This window comes from Beta vulgaris, chromosome 8 (assembly GCF_026745355.1).
Source record: "Beta vulgaris subsp. vulgaris cultivar EL10 chromosome 8, EL10.2, whole genome shotgun sequence".
Classification (NCBI taxonomy): Eukaryota; Viridiplantae; Streptophyta; class Magnoliopsida; order Caryophyllales; family Amaranthaceae; genus Beta; species Beta vulgaris.
The window spans coordinates 44,009,335-44,023,517 of record NC_079209.1 but is presented as its reverse complement, the minus strand read 5'-3'; the positions used below and the strand labels follow the sequence as shown (position 1 = coordinate 44,023,517).

General features: G+C 34.3%; 1 protein-coding gene across 1 annotated transcript; it reads left to right on the top strand.

Annotated features, from left to right (window-relative positions):
* Nucleotides 1-8,985: 8,985 nt before the first annotated feature.
* Nucleotides 8,986-9,719, top strand: LOC104884088 (uncharacterized). Its single transcript, XM_010668682.3, has one exon. The coding sequence runs from the start codon at nucleotides 9,065-9,067 to the stop codon at nucleotides 9,590-9,592; it is 528 nt and encodes a 175-aa protein (XP_010666984.2). The 5' UTR covers nucleotides 8,986-9,064; the 3' UTR covers nucleotides 9,593-9,719.
* Nucleotides 9,720-14,183: the final 4,464 nt, after the last annotated feature.

Genomic DNA, 14,183 nt, shown 5'->3' with positions numbered 1-14,183 from the left:
TATTTTATATGATGTAATGAAGGCTTTTGGATTAATATTGCTCTAATACCACTGTTTTTTGTAAGGCGAAAGTAAGTTGGTTGTATTGTGATGCAAAGTTAATTTTGATGGATGTTAATGATGTAGGAAAAATGACTTTTTCTTCATAATAATCTTGCAAGTTACAAGCTATATATATATAGCATACATTGTCGGTGCTTTAAGCGACTTATGTTTGGTAATATCTTGTTCTTTCAAGATGAATCCATCTATATTAGATTATTTTAGACTATTTAAGTGTCAATACAACCAATAGTTCCTTTAGTCATGTATCTTATTTAGCTGTTTTGGATTTCTCTTGGTAGTTTAGCTAAAGTAGATGATTATAGATTTTTCTAGATTAGTCTTAAACAAATTATTATAGATGAGAGGAGATATAAATAAATAAAAGAGATATGCGTAGCGAGTTAGTTATAATAAGTAATATGTACAATCACAAGAATATGCTGAAAATGTATATCATGAATAGAATGTTAATAATTTCAATAAAAGAATATAATAACAAAGAATTAAATATATTAATGGACCCTCAGAAACTTACACCTCCGTCTAGGTCATTTATTTATACAGGTCTCAAACTGATATAGAATAAGCCTTGGAAAAGATTTTGTATTTCATATGAATATTTCGTGAAATCGGCATAACAAACTAATATTTTTTATTGTGTTTGTTTTTGAATAATATGATGATGCGTTGATGATGAATAAGTGATGATTTTCAAAGATTGGTATTGATCGGATAATTATTAGTGATGTGGCTATTATTTGTAGGTGAGGAGTTAGTATGAGGTGTAGTGGCGTGAGATTTTTGTTGCGTGTTATAGGTGTGAGAGATTCATCACCTTGATGTGTTGCGATCAACATAATGATGCAGCTAGTGGTGTAAGTATTGGGAGATGATGATGAATAATAAGATGGCAGCAAGATGATGAAGTGATGAGGGATTTTGGTGATGAGATGGATGTGGTATGCGGTGGAGATTATTGTCGTGAAGCTCCTTTAAGCCTTGAAACAAAACCCAATATTTACAGGTGAAGGAATAAACAAACACAAAGACATTTAAAATATTTAGATAAAGATGAATTTTCAGAAAATATTATTTTGAAAACATTTTGGATATATAAGAATTTTATGAAAGATATTTTGAAAAGATATTAGATAAGTGTAATCAATTTACTCTATTAATTAAATTGAGCTTAAAAATAGGTATCAAAAAAAGGCTTTCATGAAACTATTTTTAAAATATTTTCGAAGATGAGAATTTATAAACTATGTAAAAGGTTCTCAAATATGGACTTGAAAAATGTGCTTAAAAATACGGATTGGACTTAAAATATTTTACTTTAGGCGCATTCTTTGTTCTTTCTTCTACGGACCAATTAGAAGGATGTATTAGTCATCATAAAATAATAAAATAGGGCGACATGTTTATTATTTTTTTTTAAAGAGGAACCCTTAAGGGAATTAAAGTATGAGATCATTCGAAACCAAACATACAATAGAGTCTGAAAACTCATCACCCCAATAATGTTTGCCAACTTCCATACGCCATAAGTAAGCTAACACATGAGCTACTTTGTTCCATGACCTTTTAACAAAAGACCACATAACATACTTAAAGAAAGTAATTACTACTACAAATCTACAATATCCTATAAAACCATGTGAAAATCACTAGACCCCTTCCTTCCCTACTGCAATGCTTGGACAACCTGCAAACAATCACTTTCAATCATCACTCTAGAGAACCCCATCTCCTTGGCAATAATGATACATTATTGGATCGTTTTCACTCCAGCAACACGAGTTTCCCAACTTGCCTTTGTTTGGTAGCACAACACACGACCTCCCCTATCTCAATTTCACCAACCAGGCCCAGTCTTGAGCCATTCTCCTCGAGCTTTCCCCCATCAACGTTAAGCTTGAGCCAACCCAAATCAGGTGGAGACTACACACTGGTTGCAGACTTCTAGCTGAAGGTGCTCGTTTCTCCATTGTTGTAGCCTCATTAGCCTCCCTGCATACCTTCCTTGCATATGTAATCATAAACTCAACACTCGCCCACTCTCCTTCGATCACAGCTCTACACCTTGCCCCCATATAGCCGAACAAAAGGTCAAAAACAAACTCACCTCATCCTCCTCCAACATGCCAATGCAATGCCCCCACGAATCAACCACTTTCGAGCATCCCCTAGGCACGCTTTAATTTGATTGAGGGCACTACTCTCCACACTCCTCTCGCCAGCCTGCACTCCGCAACAGCATGAAATCCCATCTCCTCAACCGCACAGCTCATACACCGCATCGACTACTGGGATGTGTTGGCTTCGCGCCACATGCGTAGGAAGCGCTTATAAGTAAATGCGCCAAGCAAAGATGTTGACTCGCGTAATCACCTCAGCTCCCCACACTCTCTTCCACAAATATGAAATCCCCGAAGTAGAGTCCTCCATAATGTTCCAAACATCGCCCATCAAAGGTCTATATATAGATTGAACGGAGTATGTCCCGTCTTTCTCCGAGTCCCAACACAACCTATTCCAAGGGAGACGATAACTAAGAAGGATGCTTAATATACGATCAAGATCGAATGGTATAAATAATCGGAAAATTAACTCCACCTTCAAAGTCTTGCTAATCGGGTCGATTAAGGCATCCATCACTTCAATTTCTACATTAGCCACACCTTTAGGATACAAGATTTTGTGAGTTTGAGTCCCCGAGCTCCACAGATCAGTCCAAACCTTTAATAGCTCCTCATTCCCCACCCTCCACCGAAGCCCCCTTTGAAGCATCTACCTGGTCTCTCAAATTCCCCTCCGAGTATACCTAAGAGATGAGCCCAAATCCACTTCCATAAAAGTGGTGTTAGGATCATAACAAGCCATGAGAATTTGTTCAAGAAAACTTTGTTGTGATATGACAAGCCTCCAAGCTTATTTTTCAAGTAACGCCCAATTAAACATCTTCATATCCCGAAAACCAATTCCTCCCTTCTCCTTAGGTTTGTATAGTTTCTTCCAAGCTGTATGTTGTGACTCTATGTCGATGTTATTTCGATGATGAAAAATGCTTTATGCTATAACATGTATGAATGTAACAGTGATCTAAGAAAGCTATCAAGTTTGGATGATCATGAAAGATCAAGAACTTGAAATCATGAAACTTAGGTCTAGTTATGTTCTTAGTCATGCTCATGTAATGTAATTAATGTATTGGAACTTTGTGTTAAATAGAAATATGAAATTAGGATGGTTAACTATTTTCTTAGAGTTAAAAAAATAGGTAATTATATTAATTTCATGTGTTTATATTTAAAGAATATAAAAAGGGAAGTTTTTAAATTCGAAAATTAGTTTTGAAAGTAAAATATTTTTTTGTAAAGATTATCACATAAAAAGTTTTATAAAAATAAACTGATTTTAAAGAAAACGTTTCTTTAATAGATTTACAAAAAAGAATGTTAGTACAAAAGCAAAACTGATTTTAAAGATGTTTCTTTAAAAGATTTGCGAAAAAGAATGTTTGTAAAAAAGAAAAACTAATCTTTAAAGAAAACGATTTTTATAAAGATTTTTGGATAAAAATTGATTTGAAATCTGATTGATAGTTGCATAAGATATGGAGGAATTGTTATCCTATAAGAAAAGAAAAAAAATCAGTTTTTATAAAAGATAAAATTTGATTTTGAAAAGAAAAGAAAAAGATTTTGATCCCGTAATTTTAGGAATAAAAATTATTCAAGAAGATAACCATATTTTGGAGAATAATTATCATTTAATTGACAAATTATATAAGGGATAGAAATCAGTAGAACATCTCACGTTTTCAGATTTAGTTTTAGTAAATTTTGAGAGCTGAAAACTGATCCCCATAGCACAGTGTATAGCACAGAGTTCCAGTGAGTTAATAGTTCTATATAACGATGGTAACGTTCCTCGATTTGCTTATCTAAGAAGCACACTTGTGAGGACTTATTCTTTCTATAATTTTCATCATTATATAGAGTAGCAACACTTAGGATTAAGTGTTGGGGAGCACTACTATATATAGTTAGTAGTGGGAGAATCATATTGTATCAAAAGTTTGGTATTTTAAGATTCAAGTAATAAAGAGAAGGAAGTGTGGACGTAGATCTCAGAGGTGATATCGAACCACGTTAAATTCTTATATCTTGTTATTTGATTTCATTGTTTTAGTTTTCATACAATTTTGTCCTAGCAAAAACATCAAACGCGAGTTTACGAGTGAATAACACAGTGTAAGGCACTGTGCCATATGAGTGTTTTTGTGAAAATTGATTAGATTTTGTCACTCAATTTAACCATCCCTTTCTTGAGTGTGACCTTGTATTCTAACAAGTGGTATCATAGCAGGCTATTCTTGAAAGGCTCATCCCTAAAGAATAAAGTCATGAACATGTAAGATGACTCTCGAGAAAGACACTCAAAGTGTCCGATTTTCAAAGGAAAAGATTATGGATGGTGGAAGTCTAGGATGAGGATTTACATCCAAGGATCGGATTATGAATGCTGGGAAGTCATAAGAAAAGGACCAATCCTTATCCAGGCAAAAATGCTGAAGGAAAGGTGGTCGATACAGATGAAGATGACTACAATTCAGTCGACTATGCAAAAGCCGAAAAGAACTTCAAAGCTATGAGTATTCTCCAATATAGAATTATACCTGATGAATACTCAAGGATCTCCGCTTGCACTAAAGCAAAAGGAGATATAGGACACTCTTAAATTGGCCCATGAAGGTATGAATGAGGTAAAACAATCTCGAATTGATTTACTTGTGCAACAATATGCATGAACTGTTTACTATGAATAATGAAGAATCAATTAAAGAGATGTTCACTCGTTTTACACTACTAATGAATTGTGTTCTCTAGGCAAAACCTATGCTTCTGAAAATTTAGTAAAAAAATACTAAGAAGTTCAACAAATCGTTGGCTCCCTAAAATAACTGCTATTCAAGAAGTTAAAGATTTGATAAAACTCCCACTAGAATAACTAATCGGATCATTAATGACTCATGAACTTGTTTTAGATTCTAAGACAAATGAACCAAAAATTAAGGGTATAGCCTTAAGAACTGAATCGGAAAGTGAAGGTAGTGATAGTGAGGATGATATTGATCTTCTTACTAGGAGATTTTAAAATATCTCAAAAAGAGCAAAAACAACAATCATAAAAAAGTTGGAAATTTCAATGGTAAAAACACTACCTTTAACTTTAAGAATTGTGCTACTATTTTGATTGTTTCAAGTGTGATGAGTACAATCACATGATAAAGGAATGTCCCTTATGGGATGATGAGAAGCCTAAAGAAAAAAGGGAGCAAAAAAAGAAGGAGTTCAAGAAAGCAATGATTGCTGTCGTTTGGGGAGATTCGGATTCTAAAGAAGAACAGTAAGAGGCATAGTTCCATGTAGCAAAATTATGTCCGACGCTATATAAACAGAGTAAGGCACAATGCCTGGTCAACTCTCACTTGTGTCTAAGGGCAAAAAATTCGAACTCACAAGATGAAACCGAAGACAATGAGGTAAGTCTTCTTTCACTAAAACCTTCAATACATCTACTTTCAAAAAAAACTAATTGTTACATTGCTTGAAAATGTCATTGATGATTGTCAAAAAATGAATGATGATTTTTCAAACATGAGAAAAGAAGTGAAAATTTTAACTAAGCAAAAGATTGAGTTAGAATTGGATAGAATATAAGGATTTATTAAAGGTTTGTAAAGGACTAATGAAAAAGAGTGATGAACTTGAAAAAACTGTTGAAGAGAAAAATGTTGAGTTAACCGCCTTAAGGTGCGAAAAGTCTCTCGCAAAACAAGTTGTTAATAACATTGTGTCATACACTGTGCTGGAAGATAATGTCTTGAAAAACAAATTGAAACTTTAAAAAAATGAGCTAACTGAGTTAAAGGAATCAAGACAAAGATCCAGAATTGTTCCACTAATGCTACCTTATGATGCTAAGTTAAGTGATGAACTTGATGAAGTAAAAAGAGAATTGGAAATTTCGAGAAAAAGAAATAGTGATCGAAAGACTTCTGTTGATTTCTTGGAATCACAATAAATTATTTCTCGAAAAATGTATGAAAAACGGTCAAATGGTCAAAAAGACTTAGATCATATGTCCTATCGAAATAAAATTGGGTTAGAGTATACAGACTAGAGGCATAGTGTAAGGCATAATGCCATTAATATTGAAAGAGACTTTTGTAAAAGAAAATATATTGATCTATCTGAATATTTGATTTGCAACTTCTGTGGAAAAAATGGTCACCTTATAGATAATTGTAACGTCAAGAAAAGGAGTGTTGCAAAAAATGTAAACTACGTAAATCAAATATGGGTTAGAAAAGACTTGTTATAAGGTCAACAAACAGATCTGGGTTCCTAAAACTAACAAGTGATCTTTTTGTGGGCAAACATGAGAGGAAGCAGCCTATAGTACCTCGATAGTGGCTGCTCAATACATATGACTGGTCATAAATCTCAATTCCTCTCACTAGTAGCCTACCATGGTAGGTGTGTTACACTTGGCGACAACAAAAAGGGAGAAATTATTGGTATTCGAAAGGTCGACAATTCCTTAATACACTCCATAGAGAACGTGATGTTGGTAAGTGGTTTCAAACACAATTTGTTGATCATATCATAATTGTTCTAACAAAATAATTCTGTTAAATTTCATGCATGAGTATTTTATAAGATAATTCGTCGCTTGGGAATTGATTTCTCTTGAAATTAGTTGAGTATTATGTATGTTGTCCTCCTTTAAATATGTTAATTGGAGTGTTGATGCATGTCTCTGTGAAACTTTATGAGTAAAGGTCTACTTGATATAAAAAGGACTCGTAATGATCTAATGATGTTGTCCTAATGTCATTATCCTAAGTTGCCGAACTAATGAGTTATATGATCCTAATAAGTTGTCGAATTATAAAGTTATGAAATGCTAATTCTTTATCCTGTAGCGAGCTTGATCATTAGTCTGATATTCTGATTTTTCTGTTTATGAGTTTGACATTTGTGTCCCATTATTTATTTCTTTATTTTATGTGTCCCACCTTATCTTCATTTCCCTATTGTTATACTTCTCTTGCTCCCATGTTGATCCAAAGTTCAACAAGTGCTTTTAATCTTGATTCATGATATATGGAGCTAACAAAGACTTCTCGATAAGACGGTGAAATAAGAAGACGCATTAATTAAGGGGGAACATAAAAAAGTTGGAAGTAACACTAATACGTTGAAGAATGAAAGGACTGCTTCACACTATATAAGGCACATTGCCAAGAGATATATCAAAAAGAAAATGAGGTTTGAATTAACCTATTTCACCTTTTATCTCTTATTGATTGATTCTAGTAATATTGTATGGTCTTACTCTCTTTAAAAAAACAAAAAAAAAAAAGAGAAAGAAATAAAAGAAAAAGAAAAGAAAATGAGAGTAAGACACTTGTCTTAGATAAATCTTAGAGTTCAATTCAATTCACAAATGAAAAACATTATCAAAGTTTTTTTGATCATCATTTTGGATTCCAGTATATTCGAAGATCAGTTCTTTTTGGAAGGGAATAGATTGATTAGTGGCATAGTATCACAGGCAGTGCTGCGGTGAAGAAAATCATATGATGTTTATTTGCGGAAGTTGAAAATATGAAAAGAAAGGTTTAAGCACTTGTTGAGCCAATTGCCATTTCAAATATTCAAGCTTGCATTACCTATCTTTATCTTACATTCTTAGCTATCAGTCATGATCCTTCATGATTATTTCTTGCTTCATAACTTCGGATTGTGAGTTGGATTATTTTTTTGTTTAATGACTTCAAATTGTGAGTTGGATTATGACATAGCACCAGCATCCTTAGTATCTATTTCTTGAGCTACTTACATTATTTTGCTGACTATATCTCACTTTGACTCGCTAAACATGTTGATGTGCTCTCCTTTTCTATAATATCAAAAGGGGGAACATGGGTATAATGCTTAGACCGATGAAGTTACTTGTGAATGTATGTGAATAATGTTACGTTACCTTCCCTAATGTGATTAATGGTGCATATTTTGAGGGAAAAGTATTATTTATTTGTCATCATCAAAAAGGGGGAATTTGTTGTGACTCTAAGGCCTCGTTTGGTTCACATGGGAAGTAATTTCCCATGGGAATTTACATTTCATGGGAAATTATTTCCCTTGTTAATTTCCTAGGAATTAGACAAAATTGTTTGGTTGACACCATAGGAAATTGCATTTCCTAGGAAATTACTCACCAAGGGGGGGGCTTGGTGAGTGATTTCCCATGTTTCATGGGAAATTATATTTCCCTTGGAATTTGTATTTCCTATGCTTCTCCCATTTCCCTCCAACCAAACACAACACCCATAATGCATTTCCTAGGAATTTCTATTTCCAAGGGAAATAGCTTCCAACCAAACAACACCTAAGTCGATGTTATTTTGATGATAAAAATGCTTTATCATATAACATGTATGTATGTAACAGTGATCTAAGAAATCTATCAAGATTGGATGTTCATGAAAGATCAATAACTTGAAGATATGGAAGCATAGGTCTAGTTATGTTCTTAGTCATGTTTATGTAAATATCTTCTCAAAATAATTTGAACTTGTCATTTTCAATATATTATAGAACTAGAATGGATTAGTGTGAGCAATAAAATAACATAATTTGGACTCATTCCGATAAGGTCTTCTAAAAAAAAGTGAGATTATTATGAAATAATCTAAAATTAAAATTATTTTGATAATACGGGTGAAAATTAGTATGATTCACATCGATATTTCCTTAAAATGGGACTAATGGAGTTTTTGAAAGATTCTTTATGACAATTTTTCTATCAACCCATCAAGAAAAAAAAAAAAAAATTGAAGCTCGTGACGCGTGAGCTAAAGCTAAACCTTAAAACACAATTTCCTCTTTCATGAACCACACAAGTTGGGAGAGAGAGGAACAAAAAAAGCTCCATTACAGCAACAATGGCGATCAAATCAGAAACCCTAACTCACTCATCAACCCAAAATTCTCCCTCAGATTCACTGGATTCATACGATCCACTCCTCCACATTCTCCGAATCATCCCATTCTCTTTCCTCCGCCTTCCTCGCCTCCGTCTGAAACTACCCTCTCTTTCTCTTCCTTCATCCACCACCATTTTCTCTCTCCTCCTCCTCACCTACTTCATGGTCGTTTCCGGCATCGTCTACGACGTCATCGTCGAACCACCAGGTATCGGGTCTACCCAAGACCGCTTAACGGGCGCCGTTAAACCCGTCGTCTTCCTCTCGGGTCGGGTTAACGGTCAATACATTATCGAAGGTTTATCTTCTGGATTCATGTTTGTTCTTGGTGGAATCGGTATCATTCTTATGGATCTTGCTCTTGATAAAAATCGTGATCGGAGTATTAGGGTTTCTTATGCTTCGGTTGGGATTACTTCTGTTGTTATTTCTTATGTTATGAGTATGCTTTTTATTCGCATTAAGATTCCTGCTTATTTGAGGTAAAAGTTGTATGATCTCTCACTGTTTTTGTAGCTTTTGAAGGGATTTTTATTTTGTGGGATTATGAGATTTGAGTAAGTTGTAATTGGATATATTGTTCTAATGATATGGTGAAATTATCTTGATTTGAGTAGGAATTGAACTTATATTACACATTTACACGAATTCGGCGTATGAAGTATATGATACAACGCCCTAGTGTGGTTAATATTGCAATTGATGAACCTAGATGCTAAATTGAGATTCATGATTTGGAGTTGTCTTAACAACAACAAAAGCTTAGTTGAAAATGATTTGGGGTCGGAGAACAAGAACCATCATAAGAAATTGTATCTGTGACTTGGGTTTGTATAACTTTTATGATATTTGGAGTTCAACTTATTTTACCTGATGAATTGGGCATGTGAAGTATATGATATTCTTTGTATTATGGTTAATTTTGCAATCGATGAAGCTAGAATGAGATTCATGAATCATCATTCTTACTTAAGTTTTGGTTGGGGTTGTTTGAATTGTTTGAAATTGGCTATATGTCTCAATTTGATTAGGTTTTGAACTTGCTTTTCATGAATATACATGATTTGACGTTTGCTATTGCATGATTGATGTTCGAAGGACAAGAAAATGTGTAAGATTGTGGGTATTGAAAGAGCTTATATTATTGATAGTGGTGTTATTGACAGTAGTTGTGTGTGCTTGGGATGATACTGCATTGGACCCTAGATGAATTGGTAGAGGGTTAATGCTTAATTTGAGCGAGATACTATAAGCTAGATCAGTCTATTAGGAGAAGATTGATTTGAGTTTGCATTACAGCCCGATCCATGGTAGTGTTGGTACCACCTAGCAGGCATATTGATCTTGCTACTACCGTATCCTTGATGAGAACTAAACATCAACTAAAGTTGGACAAAATTTGAACTCGACAATTCCTCATAGGAGTCTAAGGTGCTTTTAATGTAACAAAATTCCTATTATAAATCTTTTGATGCTTGCTTTGAGCTCTGTTGACAGCGAGAAATATGGCATACGTAGATCACAAATTCCTGATTGGAAAAGGTAGGGAGACAGGAGACTTGACCTTGGGACTCTTGGTTGCAGAGTGCAGAATAAATGTGTGCAAGATTTGTGTATTCTGCATGAAATCATTTCACAAGCCATGGTAGTGTTGGGCTGTTGGTGAATTGATTCACAAGCATGGGATATATTCTAGGCCGTAATTGATACCAAAATATTTGAAGCTAATGCATCTGTGGTTAAGGTTACTAGTTAAGACTCTTTAATTTGAGTTGTTTGCTAGATATATTTGTAGCTCACAAGAAAAAGTTGTTGGAGTGGATCAAAAATGTTCCTTGAGGGTAATCCACTGATGCCCTAACATGTGCTTCTTGGTCTTGAACTTCTTTAAGATAATAGACAGGTTGAACAATGTCTCTAGTGAAACTCATTTTCAGATTAGAAGGTTTAGGGCATCAACTAATATAAGAGCCGAAAAATTGGGGGAAAGTATAATTATAAGCTAAGTGATGAAGTTCAAGGAGATCAACCAGATGAGGAATTTTAGCTTTGTGCCCATTCTCTCTTTGCGAGACTATTCTTCACACAATTTGTTCGAGCGTGATTCCTCGCAAAATTAAAAGTTGCATTACCATTCAAAAGTGAATATAAGAATAAATTGTTTCCTGAACTTGTGTGATCTTAATGAACATAGTCCGAATTCGACTATCGAACCCGATTCGATGAAACAATTCTCTCATAGTTGGATAAATGAAATCTGAATCCTTGTCTGATTTGAACAAGTTTGCCCAAGGGTCATTGCATATGGGTCATTATCATTCTCTAATTAAAGATCTTTAGGGCCTGTCCCCAAAGTTTTAGTAACCAAACTAGCTGGATTAGTATTTTTCTGTTGTTGTTTGGAGAGTTCACAAAAGCAGGATGAGAATCGATAACAAGATCTTTTGAAATGGGAGAAAAGCTCTAGTCAACTGAGCTATTCCTTATCCTCAACTAGCTGAATTAGTTGATGTAGGGGTAATGACGGAACAAAAAAAGCACTGCAAAATCGAAGAATATATTATTGACTAGGAAATATAATCTTGTGTGATTTAGAGGGATTTAAATATCCTTTACTATTATTGATATAATTTGCTTTTTCTGTATGGGGTCCTCTATAATAAGTGACCTCCTTATAGGAGAATCATGTAGAACAATCTCTGTTACCTCGACTCGGCAAAAATCGCCAAATACCCGGGTCGGTACGACACGACACCGACTTGGGTATGAAATATGAGTCGGATCCTTTAATTTGCACTCCAATACGGCGCTAAACCCTAGTTGTAAGATCTGAAAATTTGCTGTTGAATCATGACAAATAGGTGAAAAATATTAGGGCTTTTTTGCTTCCCTAGTGAGGCGATTCCAATGATGTTTTCATCCATATGGTTGTTGACGATAGGAGGAAAATTGTAGAAGAAAGAGGTTGAAGAAGGTGAACAGTAGAACACGAAGGAACACGAAGAAGATGAATGGTTGGTGGGCCAAATTTTGTACTTTTTAAATTATAAAGGAATGTGGGCCAAACTTTACTTTTTAACTTCTAAGCAAATGTAGGCTAAAAAACTTTTCTTTTTTGAGGGAACCAAGAAGCTTTTCCTTCTGTCTTCCTTAGTCAACTAAACTATTTATACTTAATTCTTAAAGACAAAAAGGCAAAAATACGCTTAGCCTCCCTTATCTTTTTTTATTATATTTGTGTCTTCATTCTTCAACCCAGCCTTTTTACAAGCTCTTCTCTCTCCTGACCAATGCTGATTGTTGTGGAATTTTTGTGAATTATAAGTAATATTAATCATTAAATTTTATATTGTAAAATATTAATTTCACATACCCGTACCCGTGTCCAAATTCTGGATAGAGTCCTCATGTCCTGAATTTTTGGAAGTGTCGTACTGGACACTCGGATCCGTACCCATTTTGGACACTCCTAGCCGAGTCCAGGTAACATAGAGGACAATGATTTCCTTATTCGGAAAAGAAAAAAATGATCTCCTACTATATTTTGAATAGTCTGACAATAAATTTGAAATTACACAATTGACTACCCATTGAACTGCTGTTATTAATTTTATTGTAATTCGAAAAAGAAAAAAAAGATGACTGCCTAATATTTTAATACGCTATAATATGTTGGTGATCTTATGTAATATTGTCATACTATAATGGGTAATTAGGTATTTAGGTACACCAATAAGAAGTTATAAAATCACCTTATGTTTTTTAACTATAGAAAAGGTAAAATTAACTATGATTAAATTCTATAAAATATTAGGTGTTGTATATGATTAAATTCTATAAAATTTGATTCAGATGTAGTACTTTCTTATGTGGAGATGGTGAAAGTACAGTCAAAGATTTGGTTGTGTTTAAGCCTCAAAGACATCCGCTCAAAATCATTTAGAAGGAACGGAGGGAGTTTTCAGAGTACATAAAGATACCCTCATACTTTATCTATTTTAATCACTACGATCTAGGGATGGGCATGGGTCCAGGACCCTACCCAGACCCTGTTGGATCCAACCCTAATTTAAGGGTCTGGGTCCAACTTTTTCAGACCCTAAGGGTCCGGGTCTGGGTCCAAGTGAATTTTTTAGGGTCTTGGGTCCGGGTCTGAAAATTTTGGACACAGACCCTACTCAGACCCGACCCTTAGACCCTAAACTTATTTAATATATACATTTTTACTTTTTTAAAAAAACAAATTGATTTCTAAAAGACTAAAACATAAACTAAAAGACTAAAACATAAACTAAAACACCAAAACACCCATTATGAACTCTTATGTAAGTTGTGTTTGTTTCGTTTTTTCAGTTTGTATGTTTGTGTTTTTTTCGTTTTTTTCAGTTTATATGTTTGGAATTGTGTTTGTTTCTTTTTTTTTCAGTTTATAAGTTTGTGTTTGTTTCGTTTTTTTCAATTTATATGTTTGTGTTTGTTTCATGCGAATTCTTGTGTTTGATTCATGCGATTTTTTGTGTTTGTTTCATGCGAATTCTTGTGTTTGATTCATGCGATTTTTTGTGTTTGTTTCATGTGAATTTCAGATGATTATTGATATTAATAATACAGAAAATTTGGCAAAATAAAAAATTTAGGCTTGGACCCTCCAGACCCTCTAGACCCTTCAGACCCTAAGGGTCTCTGTCCAATTTTTTCAAACCTTTAGGGTCCGGGTCCGGGTCTGGATCTGCAAAAAAAATTTAGGGTCCGGGTTAGGGTCCAGCTGGACCCGCCCTTGCCCATCCCTACAGTACGATCTAACCTCCACATTTGCAAATGCACGAAGTTCGAGTAATCAAAATATTAATGTTTTTTTCGAACTCAAAAAATATGTTTTTTTAGAAAGGAAAGAAACCACTAGAGTGGATCTTAAGAATTGGACTACCGTAAAACATCCTTGCGAATTATTACAACAAAAGAGAAATCAAGAACATCAAACCAATAAGTAATGTTAGTCGTTGTGTGCCCGCGATGAGCCATCCAATCCACAGCAACATTAGACTCTCGAGACGCATGGCGAATGTGGACATCTTCA

Coding starts and splice junctions, on each gene's coding strand:
- LOC104884088 (XM_010668682.3), top strand. CDS start 9,065: ATGGCGATCAAATCAGAAACCCTAACTCACTCATCAACCCAAAATTCT.